General features: G+C 41.0%; 1 protein-coding gene across 2 annotated transcripts; it reads left to right on the plus strand.

The window, feature by feature from the left end:
- Nucleotides 1–4493: 4493 nt before the first annotated feature.
- On the plus strand, nucleotides 4494–18479 carry LOC106083610 (protein pygopus). Of its 2 annotated transcripts, XR_009397097.1 has the most exons (4): nucleotides 4494–5347; nucleotides 5426–8359; nucleotides 8436–8645; nucleotides 17498–17520. XR_009397097.1 is itself a non-coding variant. In XM_013246747.2 (3 exons), the coding sequence occupies exons 2-3, from the start codon at nucleotides 5668–5670 to the stop codon at nucleotides 17616–17618; spliced, it is 2889 nt and encodes a 962-aa protein (XP_013102201.1). In that variant the 5' UTR covers nucleotides 4494–5347; nucleotides 5426–5667; the 3' UTR covers nucleotides 17619–18479. The 2 variants fall into 2 exon arrangements, 1 of the variants encoding a protein (XP_013102201.1); XM_013246747.2 differs by lacking the exon at nucleotides 8436–8645 and having other exon boundaries at nucleotides 5426–8435; nucleotides 17498–18479.
- The last annotated feature ends 1814 nt before the right edge of the window (nucleotides 18480–20293 follow it).

Below are 20293 nucleotides of genomic sequence, written 5' to 3' on the forward strand. Positions count from 1 at the left end.
TTGATATGCCGCTTGATCTAGAAGTTCTCTCTTGTAGCGCTGAACTTAACGCTCTAGATCATGTAGATCTACACATATCTGGTGATTTGCATTAGCAACTTTTGGTTTAAAGACGGCATCTCTGAATCGTGTGCCATGTATAGAGAAGGCAGCCAGCAATGAGACTAACTAAAGGCTGGCTACCACTGCATCTTTAGTGCTTAGCGACGGAAGAAGAAAAACATTTACACTTGGCAAGAATACATGCTCTGGGTCTCCCATTCCCCGTACTCTTGGGTAGTTTAAATACCGGAATTCTTAGTCCACGAACCATTCCTCCACACATCCTTGGTTCCAGGATAAGAACCACGTCAAATCCCCTGTCATCAGAAGGACCTTTTGTGCCACCGAGGCGGCCTTACAATGGTGGAGATTTACATATATGAAACAGAAACCGGACCATAGTCAGAATTCAGAACTTCCACCACTGTTGCGTTAGCCTCGTCTTCTTATTTCGCTAGGAGTTCATCCTCACAAGATTCGTTAGATCTTGCCATGATGCGATACTCCGCACGCCTCTAGGGGCAGGTGATAAAGTAGTGGAACCACTCTTCCACTGGACACTTGCGGTGTGGACGGTTCATCCTTAGATGCTTCACTAGCTGCTGCTGTCGAAGTACTTTTTGAGTTCCGCCCTTTCCCACGGGCGCATACCTTGAGCCCAGTCCAACCGGATAATCCCGTTTCGAAGCTTTCCCCTATTATCTCGATTATGGCAGGGGGATTTTCAGTCTCCTGCAATCTGCTAGACCTTAGCGATTTGGTCGATAGTTCCTCAGTCAAGAGTTCAGCAACAACTGCTGAGTCATCTCCTGTTTCCCCAACCCCACCGCTTCTATAGACCTTCAGTTTCAAATTGTTGAATCCGTCGGATACAACTCCTTCGAACTTGTTGAGGTCTGCGATACGGCCGGAGTTAGATATGAATATTGCATGTCTTCGGTCACCATCAGCTTCATCCAACCTAACAATCTTCCAGTCGGTGGTTGAAAGATTGGGATTACATTCTCTTAGTCTTCCATGTATGGATTCACGATCTAACGCGCATGCTTAGTATCCAAGCATGCGCCATTGGTCGAGAAGGAATATCTTCTTCCTTGACTTAATCTAGTGCTGCACCTAGCCAGATCTAACCAATCTCTTTTAGCGCAGAACGATACATTTGAGCGGTGATCGGCCCCGATACCAGCCTGCATCGTCACAAACTGGAGGAGGCCTAGGAAATTCCGCAAGAACATCGGAGTATACTGATGACAGTCCATTGACTCCAATCAAAGGTTATGTGGTCAAAAATCCGCATTTGCAGATGTTACAAAAGGAGTGACGAAGATAGTACGTACCCATCCTATAGTGTAGGGGGATAAAAACTTGTGGTTTTGATTTTTATGCTTCAATCAACGCAAGAAAATTGTTTTTAGTCACGAACAAAAAAAACAACGTTGCATAGTGTTGTTATAAATATTTTAACAATGGTAGCCATTCATCAACAATTGAAAAATATCGATTTTTGTTTTCAATGAAAAAAACCAAAGTTTGATTTCATTATGAGGGTTTAATATATCATAAATGTCTATTAAAATGTAGGTGAAGTTTCAATCATTTTGTTAACACAATTTGGGTTAAATAAACATAACAACACGATATTAATCCATAAGTAATGCCAACAGCAAAGAAAATAAATTACAAACCACAAATGATCTCAACGTGTATCAAACAGCAATTTGACAGAGTCGAGCACTCTTTTTTTTGCTTTTCGTTAACTTCAAATCGATCGTACGTATATCTTCTGGCATCAAATTTGTGTTATTTTTTTAGTGATTTTGGGTATCGTTGACATTTATAATTATGTTGCTGTCAGGGCCGATTAATTGTTGTTTATTAATTCTTTACTCTTGCTTAAATTGAGATCATAACACCTTCGGAGTTTTACACCAACCACCATAGGGTAGGGGGTATTCACTTAGTCATTCCATTTGCAATACATCGATATATTCCTTTTCGACCCTATATAGGGTTTGTTTTATTTACACTCAGAGAAACGGCCTTTATTTATTTTTATAACCACCACCATAGGATGGGGATATACAAATCTAGCCATTCCCGCAAGGATGTAGTCCCGCAGGGGAAGTAGTCCCGTAAGGGAAGTAGTCCCGCAAGGAAAGTAGTCCCGCAAGGGAAATAGTCCCGCAACGGAAGTAGTCCCGCAGGGGAAGTAGTCCCGCAAGGGAAGTAGTCCCGTAAGGGAAGTAGTCCCGCAAGGAAAGTAGTCCCGCAACGGAAGTAGTCCCGCAGGGGAAGTAGTCCCGCAAGGGAAGTAGTCCCGCCAGGGAAGTAGTCCCGCAAGGGAAGTAGTCCCGCAAGAGAAGTAGTCCCAAAAGGGAAGTAGTCCCGCAAGGGAAGTAGTCCCAAAAGGGAAGTAGTCCCAAAAGGGAAGTAGTCCCAAAAGGGAAGTAGTCCCAAAAGGGAAGTAGTCCCAAAAGGGAAGTAGTCCCAAAAGGGAAGTAGTCCCAAAAGGGAAGTAGTCCCGCAAGGGAAGTAGTCCCGCAAGGGAAGTAGTCCCGCAAGAGAAGTAGTCCCAAAAGGGAAGTAGTCCCGTAAGGGAAGTAGTCCCGCAAGGGAAGTAGTCCCGCAACGGAAGTAGTCCCGCAGGGGAAGTAGTCCCGCAAGGGAAGTAGTCCCGTAAGGGAAGTAGTCCCGCAAGGAAAGTAGTCCCGTAAGGGAAGTAGTCCCGCAAGGAAAGTAGTCCCGTAAGGGAAGTAGTCCCGCAACGGAAGTAGTCCCGCAGGGGAAGTAGTCCCGCAAGGAAAGTAGTCCCGCAAGGGAAGTAGTCCCGCAAGGGAAGTAGTCCCGCAAGAGAAGTAGTCCCGCAAGGGAAGTAGTCCCAAAAGGGAAGTATTCCCGTAAGGGAAGTATTCCCGTAAGGGAAGTATTCCCGTAAGGGAAGTATTCCCGTAAGGGAAGTATTATTCTCATTCACCGTGCAAAACGTGGAGCCTTCAATCTGCTCTGCCAACGCTATGCCCCGTTTGTCGTTACCTAGGGAAGAATGCAATGAAATGTGATGCCCATTGCGGCCAGATAACCAGTAACCCACTTATGTCGGGTTTGTAAGCTTGGCCATTAATTGGGACACAGCTACCAACCGGTGGTATGTACACGTTGTATAGCTCTATCTCGGCAATACCGGACCTGACTACTAACCCCATGTAGGGGTCACTAGCGCCAGACGCAAGCGAGATGGATCTATACTGCACGAAATGGGGCATCACGAAGGTCAATCCCCCACTTCCATTCCCTAAGCGATCCTTACGTAGCACATTCTATCCGTGACAACTGTGCAAGCTGCAGGTGTCGATCAGCTTTGTCTCCTTGATCGCGGCAACCAATATGTTCTTCCGACTCATAAAATCCTCATACTCGTCGATCTTGCCACGGAGACAGTTGCAATTCAATTGCAAAATGATACACTTTCCGGGACTGGGCTGACAATATTGGGGCTGGGATGCTGCTGTTGCATATATTGCCACACGGGAGAGGTCGGGGGGTCGACGTGGACGCAGAAGGCGACGACGACACTTGTGACCCACTGCTGTCTATGTTCGCACAGCACCTTGCAACATATCCAGTATGACGTAGTGATGTAAGGCCGGAGCAAGATCGGAAATGTACCCACTCCACGCACCGGTTACATCTCACCGACACAGATCGACAAGTGGAGGCGGTTCTGGCAAACCGAACAGATTCCGGGTCCGGGGTTCTTTACAATCCCAGCACGGACCAGAATCGTGAGGAGAAGGCACTCCGGGATGTGCCTCCCCCATGAGGAAAAAAGGACGAACACGTACACTACTTTTATGGGATTTATTTGCAGATGCAGTATGTAACTCCACCTTTAAGACCAAAACGGAATGAGCACATTGAGGTTTTTAGCGTCGCGTTGACAATGGTCCTTAAAACTTGTGTTAATACAAACGTACTTTTACACTGCTCATTAAATGCGGGTTTATGGCCCACGTCAACTGATTTTATAAAGGGATAGCAGATAATTACTACATATTAAAAAATCTTTTATTGATCAGTGTAAATCTAATATATTTTTTTATGTCCAGTCACTTCAGCCCTGCTGAAGAATTATTTGGCCATGGCAGTAAACTTTATTCTTCATTATTGTATCGTGTGTTCTGACACTATAATGGCAGAAAGAGAGGAGCAATATTTAAAAAACAATTAGTTGCAAGTCAGCTTAACGTTACCATTTATAAATGTACCATGTAGTCCGCTCTGCCATCAACTACAGGGTTGTATCGTTAATATATGTGGTATTTATGCAAGTGGCCTTACCTTTTTTTAGTATACCCTGAGAGTAATTAGAGATTTATGAAAGTAACCAAAGTAATCACAATACTCACGATTGGCAATACAACTCTGCGAGCCCATAGCCAATACAACTCTGCGGGTTGGCGTGTGTTTGTGTACAAGTAAAAGATGGAATTTGACGACAAATTTATTAAATTTTTTGTGGAATATCAATCAATATTTCCTGAAATCGAATAAAAACTAACTAAACAACACAAAAGTCAAACGCAAATTGCAAAATACACGCCTCAAACGGCTGAATAAGCGAATAAATGCGGTACGCTTAACTTAGCAGAGAGTGGTAGTAAAATTTTTTTTTGCAACGAAACTGACGACACAGTGGAGAACGACGGCGTATTTGATCAAAAAAGAAGTGGAGAGAAAAAAACTGCAGCAGCAATAACCAAAACTTTATTGAAACTCCTCCGCGTCGCTGTCGTTCTATTGTTCCGAATAAAAATTGTGTCTCATCCAAAATAGTATTGCAAGATAAATCGAAAATGAGCAAGCAAATCGTGTAAAAGTAAACCATAAGAAAAAAAAATTTGTCAAAGAAAGTGAGCGGTGGTGCGAAAAAAGGAATAAAAGAACAAAAAATATTTTGAACAAGAAGAAGCAGCAGTAGCGCATAGCAAAAGAAGAAAGTCGCATGAAAAAAGCAAAAGAATTTTAAAAGCATTTAGCATCTCAATCGAATAACGATACCGAATTCGCCGTTGAAATTTTTGTTGCTATTGCCCATATATAGTGCAACTACGATAGGAAGGAGTCGAGCAGACAAGATAATATTTAAAACAGCGGGAAGCTGTTAGGTGTCCACCATAGCCGCCACCACTTGACCAAACGTGTTGCAGATGGTCAAAATGTGCAAGATTGCTAAGCCAATTCTCCACGTCAACGGCTAAGGACACCACCGGATATTTGGATCATTGTACAAATAAACAAATTAAAAGTAAGATAGCTTACAATTTTGTTGTGGCATGGTCAATCTGTGATTTCGTTATTGATTTTTTCTCTTTCTTATTTCCAGAAATATGCCGTTGAGACATTGCTAATTAGCTTTACTTGCACGAAGATCAAAATTGGATATATATTTCTTCTTCTGCTGGCGTATAACTGATTGGCTATAGTTGAGGTGCTAAGTCCTCAGTGTTATCATCGTCATCCCTGCTTCTTTTCATTGCCTGCTGCCGCGGCAGGCCATTTTTACATATTTCTTTCCGATCGTTTGAATTAAAAGCTGCCACCATTCGGAAGAAAAATACCAACAACATGACCCATAATCTCGGTATGGCGCCATATCGTATGCCGGGTCCAGCAGGTGGCCTATGTCCGCCTGATTTTAAGCCACCACCTCCAACGGATATAATCTCGGCGCCGAGTAATCCGAAAAAGCGTCGAAAGACAAATGCAAACTCCGCGGCTGCTGCTGCAGCAGCAGCAGCAGCGGCCGCTGCGGCGGCAAATTCAATGCAGCAATCCCAAGCACCACCAACACCACAAGATCTACTGCCCCCACCGCCAATGGGCGGCTATGGTGATACTATTGTAGCTTCGAATCCTTTTGACGACACTCCGCCTTCAATGTCCAGCTCGATGTCCTCCATGAGTCATATGGGTGGCCCTCCAGGTCATTTTGGTCCTGGACCTGGTCCCCACATGGGTATGGGTGGTCCTCATGGCCCTCCACATATGCATCCGCACATGCATCCTCATCATCCTGGCGGTCCTCCACATCCACATCATCCAATGGGTGGTCCACCAATGCGTGGTATGAGTCCTATGGGCATGGGAAGTCCGATGGGTGGTCCCGGAGGACCCGGTCATCCAATGGGTCCCGGCCCTATGGGTATGCCTCCTCATATGGGGCATGGACGACAAGGACCAGGTGGCCCACCAATGGGAAGTCCAATGGGCAGCTTAGCGTCAATGGGCGGCATGAGTCCTATGGGAGGTATGGGTGGTCCCAGTATATCACCGCACCACATGGGAATGGGTGGTCTCAGTCCAATGGGCGGTCCTGTTCCAAATGGTCCTCGCGGCATGAGTTCCCCCATGCCAGGGGGTCCAGGTGGTTCAGGTCCCGGACCCGGCCAGTGTTCACCCATGAATTCGATGCCTATGGGTTCACCGATGAGTGCAGCAATGGGTAGTCCTCTAGGCCCACCAACGTCGCAACCAGGTCCACCTCACCCGCAAAATCAATCGCAACTTCCTCCGCCTCACATGAACAACGGCCAAATGGGCCCGCCTCCGATGCATAGTCCCCTTGGCAACGGTCCAGCGCCACAAAATCATATGTCTGGTGGTCCAGGGCCGGGACCCGGACCTGGTGGACAGTTGCAGCCTCCTCCCGGTATGGTTCCGAATCAACAAGGTGGTATCTCTCCTGCCCATAGTATGGCCTCAAATGTAAGTGGCGGTGTTAATAGCAATAATTCAATCAATAGTAGCGGCAACAACAACAGCAATCAAAGTCAACAAAACCCTATGCTCTCGCCTGCGGCGTTAAGGCTTGGTATACCACATTCACCATCTGCCAGTATAACACCGAACGGGCCCCTGCCATCCTCATCAACACCATCTTCCTGTACGTCCTCATCGAATTCTGCGACAACGACGACCACAGCGTCGACGTCAGTGCCTATATCTTCACCAGCGCCTGGGAACGGGCCTCCTGCAATGTCTCCACATCATCCAATGTGCGGAAGCGGACCTAGACCGGGACCTAGTCCTGGTCCAGGTGGAGTGAACAATATGTCTGTTGGCCCGGGACGAAGTCCTTTGGCCTCTCCGGCGCATCCTGGAAATCCAAGCAACAACAATAACAGTAGTAACAATGCAGCTGGTAATAACTCCATGACCAACATGGGCGGTGCTAGTCCTCACAACAACAATGGCCCCTCGAGTGCTGTAACATCACCACTAGGTTGTGGACCCAACAACAACAATAGCAACAACGGTCCCAATACCGGTGCAAGCGGCGGCATTGGAAGCGGACCAATGCAACAACAAATGAATCCTAATGTTCCTATGCAGCAGCCACAACAATCGCCACATGCCCATGTACCCCTTGGGAGTGGGGGCTCAACAGGCAGCGGTCCTAGTTCAATGGGTGGTGGCGGTGGTGGACCAAATCAAATGTTGCCACCACAACAACCTTCACCACACCTCAATGCTCCACCGCTTTCGCAAAACATGAATCAAGGTCCCGGCCACGGTCCAAGTCCCGGCCCCAGTGGTGGCATGCCATCGCCACATATGATGCACGGACCTGGTGGTGGGCCCCCAATGGGTATGGGCTCTGGGCCTCCAAATCACATGGGTGGCGGTGGTCCCCCACATCACATGATGGGTCCTGGCGGTAGTCCTCACATGGGACCAGGCGGAAGTCCACATATGGGTCAGGGTCCTCCGAATTCTCACATGGGCAGCATGGGTCCTGGCCCCAGTATGGGCCCCAGCGGCATGAATGGACCACATCAGCATGGGCCACATGGTCCCCACGGCCCGCATGGTCCTCACGGCGGTATGCCACCTCATCATCATCACAATGCTATGGGCGGTGCCGGCCCACCTGGAATGTTTGGCGGCCCAATGGGTCACATGGGCGGGCACATGGGTCCTGGAGGTCCAATGGGTCCCGGCGGTCCAATGGGTCCTGGTGGTCCTATGGGTCCCATGGGTCCTGGCGGTCCTATGGGTCCCGGTGGTCCAATGGGTCCCGGAGGTCCAATGGGTCACGGGGGTCCAATGGGTCTAAGTGGCCCAATGGGTCCTGGTGGTCCAATGGGACCCGGCGGTCCAATGGGCCCCGGCGGCCCCATGGGCCATGGCAATCCAATGGGTCCTGGCGGCGGTCCTCCAAAACCAATGACAATGGGTGCCGGCAAAATGTATCCACCTGGACAACCAATGGTCTTCAATCCACAAAATCCCAATGCGCCACCAATCTATCCATGCGGTATGTGCCACAAAGAAGTCAATGATAATGACGAAGCCGTCTTCTGTGAATCTGGTTGTAATTTCTTTTTTCATAGGTAAGTGAATGCACCATCTGAACTGGAAGAAGAAGAGTACCAATGCATAAAGAACAAATACTTGATCTTGAAAACCACCACTACTACTCATCCAACCCTACATCCATCCATTCATCCATCTGCCAATACATACATACATATTCACATTCTTTCTCCTAACTACTACTCTTAACTAACCTACACGAATCACTAACGCACAGGCACCAAAAGGTACACAAAACGTAAGAAAATAAAATCGCTTGTACTAGAATTTTATGTTACCGCAAAAAAGAAAATAAATTAGTTGTAAAATTTAGAGCCTTTTTTTAATAAATTTAAATCAAAATCTTCCATTGATATCATACTCTCAAAATACTTAAAATGTCGATAATAATTTGAAATCTACTATTTTTTACTTACTAACTAAAAATAATTGAAAATACAATAGACTAGATACACTTCATTGCTTACTGATGATACTCCAAACAAAAGTGTTACTTTGAAATTTGAATTTAATAAAAGCTTATTTGAGATTAATCACTAGTAGGCTAGAAAGACTCGGGTAGCCAAAGTTAAAGTATTGGACGATAAGTTTACAGGTTTGTGCATACCTATGTTTAACTGTATTATAAAGTAAAACAAAAAGCTAACAATCACTCCGGACATCGATACAAAGCACCACCTATTTCATTCCGTACTCCGCAGCTTTTTACCCGAATCTCTATCACACTATCACTCCAGACATCGATACAAAGAACCACCTATTTCATTCCGCACTCCACAGCTTTCTACCCGATTCCCTCTCTATAAACCCAACATGGTCCATAAATTGTTCTAGTCAAAGTACAGGTGGCATTTTTGTCCGCTTACCATCAAATTTTGTAATTTTTTGCGCGATGATGAACTCATTGGTTTTGGAGAAAATTGTTTTTAGGTTAGGTTTAAGTGCCAGTCTGACATCAGACTCACTTATACGTTTTCGTCCATTGTGATACCACAGGATCAGAATATGCCATCTAGTTCCTGCCGTTGAACCATCCAGATCGCTTTAAAAAGCCCAACAACTTGCGAATATTCAGATCCGCTAAATCAGGCATGTTCTTAAAGGAATGAGAACCTAAAATGGAATTCCATCTGGCTGTCATTGCGGGACACAGACACAGCAGATGTTCTAGTCTCTTCTTCTTCGACGTCCTTCACAGTTTCGGCAAAGTTCTTCGATCAGACAGTGACCTGTCATGACAATATGACTGAGACGTCTGTTCTAGACAGCGACTGCAAAGCGGTAGACTTATTCAATTTTAGATCAGGCCACATAATTTTGGAGTGTTCAAAATCCCCCCTTTGTGACCATCTGTCATTCGTTGCCCTTCGGGCCTGATCATGAAAACCTAGCATACATGTCGCTAGATGCATACCCACATATTCCAGTTCCCCTGGGATGTTCAAGGTATTTTCTAGTTTTGCAAGCTCGTCCGCTCTACAATTCCCTGTAATATCTCTGTGACCAGGCGCCCAGAACAAATGAATTTGAAACGGTTCAGCCATCTCGTTCAGAGATCTCCGACAGTTGTGGGCGGTTTTTGAATTCAGAAATACGTTCTCCAGGGATGTAATGGCTGCTTGGCTATCTGAGAAGATATTTATGCCAGTTGTCGTTATGATATTATATGTAAGCCATTTCCCAACTTCTTTAATCGCAAGAATCTCCGCTTGATACACACTACAGTGGTCGGGTAACTTTCTCATTATGATTAGTCCTAGTTCTTCAGAGTACACCCCAAAGCCCACCTGGTCGCCTAGTTTGTAACCATCCGTATAGAAGTCTATGTAACTTCTTTACCAGGCATATTGTAGTTCCAATCGGTTCTATCAGGAATAGTGGTACAGTGCTTTTTATCAAATAACGGCTCAGGCAGCGTGTAATCCACACTGCTTGGAACATCGGGCATTGGGTCAAGAATAACACAGTGTCCGCAGCCGCCGCATGACCAAAGGGAAAGGAAACTTTCCCTTTGGAAGGAGAGCATAAGATAGTGTCGTCCTCTGTGCGGCTGTGATGCCAACTTTTGCCAAAAGTTGCCTTTCGTACCCTCTCCAAAATTTTAGAATTGAAGTTCAATTTCCTGTCCAGCAAAACACCCAGGATTTACGCCTAGACTACTTTCGGTAGCCCACTTCGCTGACTCACGTAGAACTTCCTAAAGTATATATCTATGAGAGCTAAGAAACTTACCCTAACCGTCCAGGTGGACTTTTGAAGCGTCGTCCACCAGACCACAACATCATATAGCATTATAGGTCTGACAACTGCGGTATATACTCAGTTCATGACACGCGGTTTAAACCTCTAATTTTTGCCAATGGCTCTCTTGCAAGTGGATAGGGCAATAGTTGCCTTTCATGCCCTCTCCAAAATGTTGGATTTGAAGACGTACGGTCGTTGATGACATCTCGAAAACTTATATGCCACCTTTTCGATTTTGCCGATTACTTCGTCCGCATATGATACGATCTCCCTGCCTTTTGATGGGGGCAAAAGGTAAAGATTAACCAGTGCCGGAGTTATCAACCTACCTTAAGAAACTCCAAAAACGAGCTTCCGGATTTTAACTAAAACAACTTTTATTTTTGGACCAATAAATCGACAAAATTTCGATTTTGTCGTTAAAGATATCATCAACTTCGGATCAAGAAGCCGTACGATCGTGGCTTCTGGCCCACGTTGATAACATCTGCGTTAATTAATATGTCACCTTTTCGATTTTGCCAATTACTTCGTCTGCATATGATACGGACAGGGGCAGAATAAGAGAAAGGCAGAGATTAACCAATGCCGGAGATATCACCACACCTTGAGGAACTCCAAAAACGAGCTCCCAGATATTAACTAAACAACTTAATGAAACTTCCGATTATGTCGTTAAAGTCTAGAAGCTTGATTGTGTTTTTAAACCACAGTTTCTTGAACAAAACTTGTTAGAATTTGTCTTAGGTTAGGAATGCAACAACTGCCAGAGTTGACTTGCAAAGTTGCCGTAGTTGTACGCAAACGACAAAATCCATGCTGATAACTCATGTCATAGAAATTCTATAGACAAGTTCGAAAATTCTATAGGAGGACCCCGTTGCGCAGAGGTTAGCACTACCCGCTACTATCACTTGCTGCACCTATTTTGCATACTTGAGCTCGTAGTCCTATTTGTCCCGTTATGACACCAAAAGCTATACGGACCTCTTTCTTACTTCCTTTCAGTAATAGCCTAGTCCTCTCTAACGATTCGGATCAATGGATCAGCGGTGGTTATTCCCTTAATAATGCTGCTTACATTTGTGAGGTATCTATCCTGATATGTTAAAACTTCTCCAGAAAGAGGTGTCGCTCTTCGGCTCAGTTTAAAAAATTAGGCCCCTCATCATTGAAATTTTATGAAAGGCTCGGAAATTCTGTAGGAGGCCGCCCTGGCGCAGTAGTGAGCATGCCCGCCTATGACGTCAAAAGACGGTTCAATTCCCGGCGGGAACATCAGAAATTTTTCTACGCTGGTTATTCCCTTACTAATGCTGGCTACTTTTGTGAGGTATGCTGCCATATTAAAACTTCTCTACCACGTAGTGTCGCCATGCGACACGCCGCTCAGTGCTGCCTCTTGAGCTCCAAAATTTTGCATTGTGACATATTTGAGTGCAATATAGAAACAAGTAAAGCTTGCTTAGTTCGGCCGGGCCGAATCTTATATACCCTCTACCAGGATCGCATTTGTCTAGCTCTTTCCACGGAATCTCTTTTTAGGCAAACAAAAGATAAAAAAGAATTGCTATGTTATTGGAACAATATCAAGTTATGGTTCATTTCGGACCATAATTGAACTGAATATTAAAGACCACAGTAGAAGTCATTGTGTAAAATTTCAGCCAAATCTAGTAAGAATTGCGCACTTTAGGGGCCGAAGAAGTAAAGTAGGGAGATCGGTTTATAGGCAAACAAAAGATAAAAAAGAATTGCTATGTTATTGGAACAATATCAAGTTATGGTTCATTTCGGACCATAATTGAACTGAATATTAAAGACTACAGTAGAAGTCATTGTGTAAAATTTCAGCCAAATCTAGTAAGAATTGCGCACTTTAGGGGCCGAAGAAGTAAAATAGGGAGATCGGTTTATAGGGGAGCTGCATTAGGCTATAAACTGATTCATGCCATATTCGACACGTATGTTAAAGGTCATGTGAGAAACCGTTGTACAAAATTTCAGCCAAATCGGATAATACTTGCGCCCTTTAGATGCTGAAGAAGTCAAGATCCCATATCGGTTTATATGGCAGCTATATCAGGTTACGAACCGATTTTAAATATTTTTAGCACAGTTGTTGAAAGTCATAACAAAACACCTCATGCAAAATTTCAGCTAAATCGGATAATAATTTCGCCCTCTACTGGCTCAAGAAGTAAAGACCCCAAATCGTTTTATATGGCAGCTATATCAGGTTATGGACCGATTTGAATCATTCTTAATACAGTTGTTGGAAGTTATAACAAAATACGTCATGCAATATTTCAAGAAGTGAAGATCCCAGATAGGGTTTTATGGCAGCTATATCAAAACGTGGACCGATATTGCCCATTTACAATCCCAAGAAGTAATTGTGTAAAATTTCAGGCGGCTATCTTTACTCCTTCGAAAGTTAGCGTGCTTTCGACAGACAGACGGACGGCAGACGGACATGGCTAGTTCGACTTAGAATGTAATGACGATCAAGAATATATATACTTCGTGGGGTCTTAGACGAATATTTCGAGGAGTTACAAACAGAATGACGAAATTAGTATACCCCCATCCTAAGGTGGAGGGTATAAAAATGGAGTATAGTCCAAATCGCAATTATTAACAGATTTGTCTGAAATTTTGCATGATGCCTTCTGTTACAAGTCTCAACTTTAGTCTTTAACCTTATCTAGCTCCCATTTAGACCGATCTTCCGATTTAAGATCTGGAGCCTTCATAGGGTGCAATTCTTATCCCATTTGTCTGAAATTTTGCACAATGACTGTGATTCTTAAGAGCTCTGCCAAGTTTGGACCAAATCGGTATAAATATATCAGACTCCCATTTAAACCAATCTCTTGATTTAAATTCGTAATCCTATAGAAGGCGTTTACTTTGTCGTACGACTTTATCTATGAATTATGTTTTCTGTTTGACTGATTTCCGGCGTTCATATTAAGTTTTGGATTTGGGTGCATTCAGGGGACTACAGTAGAATTTCCCGGCGAACATTTTGAGAATATTTCGATACGCTAGAATCCCATTTCGAAGGAGTTGTTAACCCTATTTCTAAAAATTGGTCGAAAACGATTTTTGTTTCAAAATATACAAATGGTGCAAGTTTGTACAGCTGAAATTTAGCTTTTTTGATTCGGGACACTTCGCCGAAGAATACTGAACAAGAATTAGGGTGGCCCAAGTCAGACTTTTCAGATCCACTCTGTTGAAAATTAAAATGTTGACAGTTATTGCTATATTTTGGTGCCCCAATCAAAAAAAAAATATTTGTTTTTTTTTGTTTTGTTTTTTGGGAAAAAATATGTAGCATTGATTTGTTAAAAAAAAACTTCGTACCAAAGCACCGAATAATGGAAGGGGAACCTCAAATGTTAATATTTTGTTTTAAACTATTTTTATGTGAAGTGTTTTTTAAAAAATTAGAAAAAATGTCATCATAATTTTCGATTTTTGCATTTTTGTCCACCGCCAACAAATCACTTGAGCTAGTTAGACCTTCAAAATTCTGTACAGAAGTTTCTAATGGGCCTAGAACTAAATCTACCAAATTTGCTTCATTTCGGTTCAGATAAAGAATATACTTTTAAAGCTTCCGAATAGACTTTTAAAGCTGTAGTAGCCACAATTTTGGTCCGATCTTTATAAAATGTTGCATGAAATGTTTTATTTGAATCTGTGCAAAATTTTATTAAAATCGGTTAAGATTTAGTTATAGCTCCCATATATATCATTCATTCGAATAGACTTTTGAAGCTGTAGAAGCCACAATTTCAGTCCGATCTTTATAGTCCCTATATATATTGGACGCAACAGAAGTAGCATGAATCAAAAGCTGGGTATTGTGTCCATATTCCTACGACACTTCCGAAGCAATCTTTCCCTTTTGTCGCTCACATCCTCGTTATAATCAATTTATGGATGACCTCTTTTCCTTACAACATCGCTATCTTTTAAATAGTTTAAAGACGGTCTCAGTAGGTAACTACACTCTTTCGTTTTTTAGGAAACGACTTTTTTCTTGCCATTTTAAGCCACTTAAAGGCGCACACAAATTTGATTCCGATTTTCTCATGATGTCCGATTTAGGGGTGTTTTCGGGGGTGAGGTCCCCCAAACCCTTAACCCTGAGAATATACAGCATCGTGAACCTCATATTGCCATTGGCCTCGAAATTGGATATCAATTTTTTCCAATCTCAAACATCTTATTGTAAAAGTCAGCAAATATTTCCGGTTTGGGGTATGGGCCCTAAAAAGCTGTCAATGTCGTACTCCACTGTCTTGAAAACCCAAACTGTTTTGGTGAGCAAATACGTCCTATTTGGGGGTTGCTTTGGTGGTGGGACGTGCCCGAGACAGTTGTTCTAGAATGTTGATATCAGATTCCAAGTCTACTCCTAAATACCTTTCATTTGAGCCCAATTTTCCCATAGTCGGCAAATATGACCGGTCTGGGGGGTGTTTTGGGGAATGGGCGGCCACTCAGTGACTTGGCCTTGAAAATATATATCAGATTCGTGTTCTACTCTAAAATACCATATACACTTTTTGCCGAATATTTATATCAGATTCGTGTTTTACTCCCAAAGACTTTTCATAGACCACTTCGTAAATTTGTCCTCTTTGGGGGATATTTTTGGGGTGGGGCGGGCCGCCAAACACTTGGCCCCTGGTTGACCTCATAGACACTTTTTCCCCAATATTTATTTCAGATTCGTGCCTTTACTCCCAAAGACTTTTCATAGACCACTTCGTAAATTTATTTATTTCAGATTCGTGCCCCATATCGCTATGGTCGTAAATTTGTCCTCTTTGGGAGATGTTTTTGGGGCAGGGGCAGCCCGTAAGTCCCATATTGCCATGATCAGTAAACAAATCCTGTTTGGGGGGTGTTTTGGGTAAGCTGTGGGTCCCGAGAAACTTAGTCCGACATTTGGATATCAGATTCGTATTTTACTTGCAAATACCTTTCATTTGAGTCCCATATTGCCATGGTAGTTAAATATGTCTGATTTAGGGGTGTTTCGTCCGACAATTGGATATCAGATACGTTTTCTCATCTTGAATACCTTTTATTTGAGTCCCATATTGACGCGATTGGTTTATATATACATATATATGTATATTTGGCTCATCTGAAATTTGGACACAAATTTTTGTTTTTAGGTTACTATAAGAGAAAATTTTGCTTAAATCGCACCACCCATTTCCGAGATCTGGCGTCTCTGAAAATTAGGGTAAGGGAGAGGGTCTTTCTGATATCAAAAAATGTAGTACCCTGTTCTTTAGCCAAAACATAAAAATATCTAAATTTTTAAGTTTTACGCAGTCTGAAATCAAGTTTTTATGAAAAGTTGCCCATGGGCAATTGTAATTTTTTCACAGAATGAAAGTACGGTTACACCCCGATACCGAAAGTTCTACTTCAAACAACACACGGACAACAAGACAAACTACACCAAAAAAGATATCACATATTAAATCAAAAATATATTTACCACATTGAACACTTTTATTACTTGATAATATACTATCTTATTTTACATACCTATACAAGGGTTTTCCATTTTAAAACAATAATTGAAATAATTATATTTACTGTTTGGCTTCTAAATACACAGTTTATTTATATTGAATGTCAGAAGAAGATGTAAAGAAATATGTCACCTTTGACAGCTCAGTATACCGTTGTGAGGTGTTACCAGATTGATTTGTTTTTTATTTTTTAGTGATTCAGAGTGTTGATAATAGAATTCCGTTATTATGCTGTTAAAATTCTTCACTTAAAAATTTGACTTTTTGCCTCGAGAACCCGCCTGGCCGGGTGCACCGGGGCAACACTGTGCGCCGTTCGGGCGTGGCATAAAAAAGAAGGTTCTTAATCATTGAGCTCAAACTTTTATTGGTCTGCACTTATTGATATGAGAGAAGTATCCCCTGTTCCTTAATGGAATGTTCACGGAAAATTTAGTTGTTGTTGTAGCAGCATGTTGTACACTGAGGCGGCAGTCCTTGGAAGGAGGACCAAAGAAGGACTTTATTGGGTCAAACCGGTACGTACAACCGGCTGCCATGGGATTGCGGAAAATTTAGTAGTAGTAGTAAGCTCGGAAAAAGTAGTGCCTCAAAGATCTTAGCTTCTGACGAGAGAAGGGAAATTATTCTACGAGTCTCGCTGTCTCAAATTCAATATGCGCTTTAGGTGTAGCTCGACTTTAGTCCATAGTTATTTGTTTGAGCATAACTTATTCATTTTGGGAGCATAAAGTACCTATCATCTAGTTTTATAGAGTGTATAGTATAGTTTCTCATTAAACGTCAATTAATTTCTTCAATATCCAGAGTCTGTGACCCCCATCTTCTGTTACCCTGTAGGTTAAGTTGTAGAACATAACTTCTGTTCCTTTCTCCACATTTATAATGACAGTAGGCCAAATTTATTTTTAATGATATTAGGCCAAATTTCTGTTACCCTGTAGATTAAGTTGTAGAACATAACTTCTGTTCCTTTTAGGGGACTTCAATATCCAGTGTCTGTGATCCCCATCTTCTGTTACTATGTTGATTAAGTTGTGGAACATAACTTCTGTTCCTTTTAGGCGACTTGCGAAGGATATGAACTACCAAATGATTAACGAAACTTTTTCCACATTTATAATGATATTAGGCCAAATTTACTAACTTGTGTGTTTGGACTTTTCTTAGTTACTCGTATTCAGCTCTTAAATATTCCATATTTGAATATTAATACAAAAATATTTTCCTAAGGCATATAATAATATAATTTCCTTTTTTTCTAGGACATGTGTGGGTTTGACGGAGGCTGCCTTTAAAATGCTAACGAAAGAAGTTTTCGCTGAATGGTGCTGTGACAAGTGTTTATCAACCAAAAACATACCAATGGTCAAATTTAAATGTTAAACACCCCAACGACAACAACAATGAATAGAAAAGAACAAACATGCATAAGACAAAAATAAAAACTAAAGCAAAAGCAAAACAAGAGCTATACAGCATTGGTCTATCCTTGTGTCACATAATTCGATGCAACGAAATTTAACTAAATGCAATGTGTTGGTTGTTAACAAAAATAAAAAAATAAAAAAAAAACATAAAAACAGAGACAATGAGTGATATATAACGAAATAAAAAAAAAATCTACAAAAATAAAGAAGAAAATAAGCCCCTAACTCTACTCTGCCTGTCGCAGTACACATAAGCAACTGAATCTATAACAAAAAAAGGACTGCCTCTTGATTGTATAAAAATAATATATTTATATATATATATATATAAATATATATATATAAAAAATAAAGAAAATATAAAAAAATGATACCCCTCCACACACACACACAAAACATCAGAGAAGAAAATTCAAAAAAACAAACATGTTACTGTATTGAAAATACTTAGATTATAACAACGATTACAAAATACCAAACCAACAGCACTACACCACAGCCACCATCTCCAACTCCACCTCCAGACAAACCCCACCACCGCCGCCGCCAAATTAAAGCACAGAGCCAATAAACCATTGACCCACACATCCGACTATAAAGAACAATATGGGAAAAAAGAAATTATCAACGGAAACGGAAATCATCAACTAAAACACCACAACACATCATTCATGAATATATGAATATAAGAGTATAAAATAACACTAACATTAGGAAAAGAAAGTGAAACAAAACAAAAAGAATTGTATAGAAATTTTGAAATATTATTATTATAAAACAAAAAGAAAAGGAAAATAAAATGAGAAAAAAAAACAAACAAACAAAAAGTAAGCTATAATTTTAAGCAATTGACGGATTAAAATAACAACAACAACAACAATTTATATCATGTTTAAGAACTAAATTAAAGGAAAACAAAACAACAAACCCGAAATAACCATAAGAGTACACACACACACACATACACCCAACTACAACAACAACTTATTTACAACAATAGTTATATTATAAAGAAAAACGATTAACAATAAAAACAAACCCAGAATTTTTATTTCTAAAAACAAAACAAAAACCACCCAAATTAGAGAAACTCCATTTCTTTTGGCTATAATTTTTCCGACCTTGGATAACAAATAACTCACCTTTTCTATCCCTATCGCAGTCACACACATACACAACACATACACACACACTCCCAGTCTGTCCGTCTGTCGATTTTTGCCCTTACATTTGCCTTGATTTCTCTCTCTTGGAAATCATGGTATTTGCATGTGTCTCAAAAACAATAGTTAAATTTTATTATAATGTGAAAAAAACCGAAAAAAATTTATATATATTTAAATAAATATATATATATATGGTTGGTTAAGTTTTATTACACAAACATAAGCAGAACATAACAATTTCAAGCAAAGAGAAAAATTAAACAAAAACAAATATATAGAAGAAAAAAAAAACACACACACATATACATATAGTATTGTCATATAACTGAATTAAAAATATATTTGTAAAAATAAAGGTTGTTTTTTTAATTTTCATTTCAATACAAAAAAAACACAAATTGTTCTTCACTATAAAAATCTTGTATCAGCATTACCATTTTTTTTTGCAAGAAATTCAAAATTGCTTACTTGAGGCGCCTTTTGTAGCTGAGTTGATAGCGAGTTTGGTTTACCAGCAGCGTAACCGTTGAGCCACTTTAGTATCAAATTTGACACTTTTTTCGACGATGGTATTGGGTTGCCCAAAAAGTAATTGCGGATTTTTTAAAAGAAAGTAAATGCATTTTTAAATTTTCGAAACTTCTGTGCCACTTTTCAAAAATTTCTTTGCTATCTTTTCCAGAAAAATCTGTGGCCATATATTGCAATCCTGGCGTAAGCATCTAAAATATTATCCGGAGATGGTACTCCCCTCAAGAAATTTTCTACGATTTTCTTTCGCTCAGCTGCACGTAGTTCAGACTCTGCTATAAAAGGATGCCCTTTTTATTGAGCTAAATCTAGAATGTGTATAAGAATATTTTCATTTGCAACTATTGAAACCTACCCATTGGGGATATTATCACTTCATCATTTAGTTGGTAGCTAATCGAAATAGTGATCCTTATATAATCGGCTGCGCCCGACTTTAGTCTTTCCTTACTGGTTCCTCTTCTTTCATCGTGCAAACTCCGCGAACAATTTTTAGTAGGTGCTATTGCTTTAATTTACGAAACAAATATTTAATAGAAATCGGTGCACATATAAATATAGCAGACATTTTTTCACTTCTAGAGCCTTTATAATCCCTTTTATTTACTTATTTCAAAATCTTTTACATTATTTTCTTCTAACATTGCCAGATCGGATTAGTATATTACTCCCAATATATTGGGTTGCCCAAAAAGTAATTGCGGATTTTTCATATAGTCGGCGTTGACAAATTTTTTCACAGCTTGTGACTCTGTAATTGCATTCTTTCTTCTGTCAGTTATCAGCTGTTACTTTTAGCTTGCTTTAGAAAAAAATTGTAAAAAAAGTATATTTGATTCAAGTTCATTCTAAGTTTTATTAAAAATGCATTTACTTTCTTTTAAAAATTCCGCAATTACTTTTTGGGCAACTCAATATATCGCCCGATTTTAAA

This window comes from Stomoxys calcitrans, chromosome 2, assembly GCF_963082655.1.
Source record: "Stomoxys calcitrans chromosome 2, idStoCalc2.1, whole genome shotgun sequence".
NCBI classification, from domain to species: domain Eukaryota; kingdom Metazoa; phylum Arthropoda; class Insecta; order Diptera; family Muscidae; genus Stomoxys; species Stomoxys calcitrans.